General features: G+C 31.6%; 1 protein-coding gene across 4 annotated transcripts in view; it reads right to left on the bottom strand.

The window, feature by feature from the left end:
- Positions 1 to 2405: 2405 nt before the first annotated feature.
- The window catches only part of LOC139515451 (stabilin-2-like), a 62019-nt gene continuing 58923 nt past the window's right edge, over positions 2406 to 5501 (bottom strand). For all 4 annotated transcript variants that reach the window (XM_071305022.1, XM_071305035.1, XM_071305029.1 and 1 more), the window contains 3 exons: positions 5213 to 5239; positions 4363 to 4494; positions 2406 to 2939 (listed from right to left, as the gene is read on the bottom strand). In XM_071305022.1, the coding sequence (XP_071161123.1) occupies positions 2808 to 2939; positions 4363 to 4494; positions 5213 to 5239 (291 nt within the window). In that variant the 3' untranslated portion in view covers positions 2406 to 2807. The remainder of the gene's footprint in view (positions 2940 to 4362; positions 4495 to 5212; positions 5240 to 5501) is intronic.

Raw genomic sequence — 5501 nt, 5'->3', positions numbered from 1 at the left:
GTTGTTTTTGTCTTTGCCTGCAACAAAGGAGTAGGTCCGGTAAGGACTCATTTTGGCCTCAAATTTCAGATTCATCTGACGAAAGATTTTGCCCACTTTTTAAAGACTTAAGTGTCTATTTCACTTGATTTAATTAGTATAAGTGAAAGATTTTAACTGATTTAGTCATTAAAAACGATCCGATTCAAGCTCAAATATGAAAAATCTCTCAAATATGCCAAAAAACGTCACTTTTGAGATGGTTTTTGTCAAAAATGAAAGTGGCTGCATCCGTGTTCATCCACAACCTTTATATATGTTATGTATTATCATAAAATACAACTTACATTTCAATATTAAGGATGAACACGAATGCGGCCACTTTCGTTTTACAAGGAAACCGTCTAAAATTTAACTAAAATGATAGAATTTTGAAGATTTCAGTAATTTAGCATGACTTAATGGTGCTACAACCCGATATATGTGCATTGTATTGTCAAAAACAGCCCATATTTATGTAGCAGAAGCATTCAACTGTCCAATAAATAACTAAAAGTTTACATTTTAACAATTTTGTAAAGCTGTTATATTTTGGGGCCAAAAAGGGGTCTTACCGGACCTACTCCTTTCCCTTGACTCTTGACATAGATGTTACAATGTCTAGTATTATAGTCATTGTTTACAGCATTATCAACACCTTATACAGGTGAACACATTGTATCTATACAATACATATAAGGACCAGCTTTCTCAGTCTTAATCAAGTTACTCTGGAATTTATTCCACACCGTTCTATGATAATTAAGTTTCTGGTGTCCAGTTGTAAGTTAATAATCCTTCATGTATCTGTCTATTATGTTTTGGTTTGTTGTAGTTTAATGTGAAGTTTTAATTTAGTGCCCATGATTATTATGATGGCCATGGAAATGATGTTGATCATTGATGAAAGTTGAACATCAAGAAGCAATTATATGCACATTCAGGATAAAAATCTGTTAATGTAATATGAATATGAACCCTCCTTTGTATTAGACAGTCTCTGCTCTTACTCCTAAATGTTGAGTGATGAGAAGCAGAGAATACCCAATTTTGGTTCGACACATCCAGGGATGGAACACACTACCTCCAAACTCTCATGGAGACCACCCTACCATGTGACCACCAAAGCCATTAACATAAAATGGTACATGAAATCCTTACAAGGTCTACAGTCCACATGACTGTGACTTTTATTTCATGAATCAGTGATCAGATTAAGTTTTCTTGGTCAAACACTTTTAGCAATGTCAATAGGTCAACTATATTTGGTGTGTAGAATGATTGTAAAATGTACATATCCAACTTCCAGGTTTCATCTGACCTTAACCTCATTTTCATAGTTCATTGGTAAATGTTAAGTTTTCATGGTTTGGTCTATCTCTCAGATACTATAAGTAATATGTCAGCTTTATATGGTGTATGGAATGATTGAAAGGTGGGTGTACATGTTCATCTTGCTGGTTTCATCTGAGCTTGAATTTCTTTTAAAGGTTCGTTAGACAATGTTATGTTTAAGGTTTGGTCTCCTTCTCTAGATACTCTGGATACTGTGGCAATAGCCACTATAGTTTTTGTATTGCATGATTATAACATGTACATATAAAAAGAAGATGTGGTAGGATTGTAATTTAAACAACTCTCCACATTAGACCAAATGACACAGAAATTAACAACTATATGTCACCTTACAGCCTCCAAAATGAGCAAAGCCCAAAACCATATAGTCGGCTATAAAGGGCCCCCAAATGAAAAATGTAAAACAATTCAAACAAGGAAACTTATGGCATAAATTATGTACAGAATAATGAAAAAAAAAAAATATGTAACACAGCAACAAACAGCAACCACTGAATTACAGGTTCTTGACTTGGAACAGGCATATACAGAATGTAATGGGGTTAAACTAGTTTGATGAAGCCAACCCTCCCCATTTCTGGGACAGTGGTGTAACAGAACAATGTAAGAACGGACAATAGAAATCAGTTGAAAAGGCTTAACTTATCAGATGGATACAAATAGAAATACATCTAACAAAAACTCAAAGTGGCCAGGTATACCTACTAGTACAGATTTGAGAGTAATCACAGTTACTGACAGAAAGTTCAAAGCCAATTACAACTAATGAAAAAAATTGTGCATCTATGAAAACTATATTATCAATCAGTATACATTCAATGGATTTAGTGTAAAGATGTCATAACAGTCAGATAAAAACATGATCTTGTGCAATGCCAAGATACAGGTATCTACAGATTTTAGAGCCATGAGTGTGCATATACATATTAGTGTAGTAGGGTTCATATGACTTTGACCTCATTATCAAGATTCATTAGTTAAAGGGTATGGTTGTAATAGATTGAAGATGAAAAATAAAGCAAAAACATGCATTGTAAAAATTCATTTTAGTTTATCACATTTATTCACATATACAGACATCAGAACAACCTGTGTTGCAGATCTCATCTTTTATTACAACTGTACATCTTCATCAATGGTCCATCAATATCTTATTTGGAATTAATATTTAACTCTTTCAAGATATAATGCACACTTAGTGACATTCCCAATGTTTGGTGAAAGATAAAATGAAAAGTGCCATAATTTGTACAGAAATAAGGTGATAGTTTTCTACATAACCCTTTTTTCAGTTAGGTTTGTCTTCACAATATCATAAAAGTGTCTGATTTATAACAAAAATTTCCTTTGCATCTATAGGTCTTTTGTTAATATTGAAAATTGTTCCCCAACTTCAAGTGCATCTTTGATTTCTAAAAGCATACACTTGAACATCACATATCATTAAATGCTTCATTAACATTATATAATGGATTACAGAAGTTAATGTCTGGTGGTGGGGAAGGCTGTGATACCATGAATTCATTCTCTTTGTCATCTGGTTGAAGTGGTTCGTTGACAGAATCCTATGATAAAAATAAAATAAAGGAGAAATTACAGACACCCTCATGTAGATATAACGTGACGGTACCCAAATTGCACCTATTTTGACAGTTTCTTCATCTACGTTTTTTTATGATAAAGACAAAAATGTCCATTCTGTGTTTATTTTGTAGCCGTATCCTTCTTTATTATAAAGGTACACCAATTTGATTTTTATTCCATATGGAATCATAGAAAAATTGGTCTAAACTGACCTCCAAACCATCAATGATTCTGAAATGAGGAGTACCCAAATTGCATCCATGCTTAAATTCACATTGTCAAAAGTCTAATAACAGAACTTTTGTTTAATTTCTTCAAATATTTTTAACAATTGGATATTAGTCCATGCTTACTCTTCGTTATTTTTTAAATGGATACTTGTAACATATTGTATTTTCTCATTTTAAAAAGATGACGTTTTGATGACGTCGCATGGCGACGTTTCAGTACATTTTGCTTTTTCAGTAAATACTTCATCTGTTGATAAATACTGTGAACGTTTTGTGCATATCTAAATAGTTTTACCTATGTTGAAAGACGTGCTTAGTGTCAAATCATAAAAATACAAATTTTTAGTCTCTAGGAAATCTTTGTAAGATTTTCGCTGCTAGTTTTGCTAAATAGGTGCAATTTGGGTACTCGGTGCAATTTGGGTACCGTTACGTTATGTATATTGAATAGTAAAGAGCAGAAAATTACATCATATCTTATAACTGAAGCACCAAATTTAAATGTGAAACTTTTTGACCACCAATTATAAATATTTATTATCTCCCTTGATTTTGATATTTCAGTGTCAAACTCATGTCTCTATCAGAAACCATTAGAAATTCATTGTGAGATTACAGGAACAAAAGAATAACTTCATAATATTGAGCTATCCATTTATGAATCATTATTGGACATTATATTGAGCTTCCCTTTCATTTACAGTTGATCCTTTGACATGATATTGTTAATTATTGTTATGCTTTGACTTGTGCTTTTGTTGTTTTTATGCCCAATTTATGGACATTGTGTTTTTTGGTTGTTGCGTCAATTTGTGAGTCAGTCCATCTGTCCCGCTTCAGGTTGAAGTTTTTGGTCAAGGTAGTTTTTGATGAAGCTGAAGTCAACTTGAAACTTAGTACACATGTTACCTTTGATATGATATTTTTAATTTTAATGCCAAATTAGAGTTTTTACCCCAATTTCAAGGTCCACTGCACATAGAAAATGAGAGTGCAAGTTGGGTATCCGTGTACTATGGACACATTCTTGTTATATACCAATTTTGTAGTAGTTATGTCTCTTTCTGTATAGGCTTTCATATTTAAAAAAAAAATTGTTCCACCAAAGGAGATCAAAAGGTGGAGGTTTAACATGAGATGCCTGTATGTGGTTTTAATAGCGTTTAAATCTCACCTTTCTTGAAAACTTCATCACTTGAAATACGCCAGAAGTGTTCATATGTTTCATATATATAAATACACCAGTGAAGGCTAAAATTGTCAAAACTATCACTGCAACTAATATTGACACCACATATATCCAAACCTGTAGTAAGTTAAGAAAGACATTAAATATGAACTTTCTGTGACGTAACAATGATATCAAGGCAAGTCATTATATTATTGAATAATGAGAATAAATTTTATTATGCATAGCAATATAATATTTCCCACAGAAAGTAACCAAAAGTTAGTGTGCAATAAATTCCAATATTGCACTAGTGCAATACATCTTCAAAATTCATGACGTCATCAACGACAAAATCTTAGTTTAAACCAATTTTTACTTTCAATATTATATTGCTATACAATAAAAGGCTTATTGCATGAATATTGGGGAATATTGTTCCTCGTAGAACATATATTGCACTCGCAAGCTCGTCCAATATAAAATTCTACTCGGGACAATATTCCCCAATATTCATGCAATAACCCTATAACATGATGCAAATATTACTTTTAGTATTTGTTTTTTTTCTAATCAGGCTCATCAACAATTGATGTTTTGGCTACAATCCTCTTATTAACATTCATTATTTGCATGTAGTAGACAGTGAGAAAAATAGATATAAAAATGTAGCTGTATGAGAATTTCACATCAAAAATTAAAAAAATAATAATGAACAAACAACATTTTGCAAACTAAAAAGATCTGTTTGTCTTGGGATAAAATATCAATTTTTGCTAATTAACTAATTAGTTTCAAGCATATTTTTTTCATAAATTTAAAACTAGATATATTTCTTTACTATAGTTATACTTACTGCAGGTGAACGAGACATCTTTAACATCTAAAAAAAAAAATTCTAGTTGAAGATGCAAGTTAAAAAGTATTTGTTTGTATATGTACCAATTCTTTTTCATTTCTTCACCTTTATTTGTTTTGTTCAAATTCCAATTATAAAAGTGGAAAAGAGTATTTTTTTGCATTTGTATCTCAGTTCCCTTAGTAAACACAGCTTCTCTAATGTGCTCTCTAACTACTGAAATGTTTAGACAATATATATGAGGATGATAATTTTATTACAACTATTTAGACTAGGTAGATTGATT

This window comes from Mytilus edulis, chromosome 1 (assembly GCF_963676685.1).
Source record: "Mytilus edulis chromosome 1, xbMytEdul2.2, whole genome shotgun sequence".
Lineage (NCBI taxonomy): Eukaryota > Metazoa > Mollusca > Bivalvia > Mytilida > Mytilidae > Mytilus > Mytilus edulis.
Note: the sequence above shows the minus strand (reverse complement) of the source record. Positions and strands in the feature narration are given on the sequence as shown.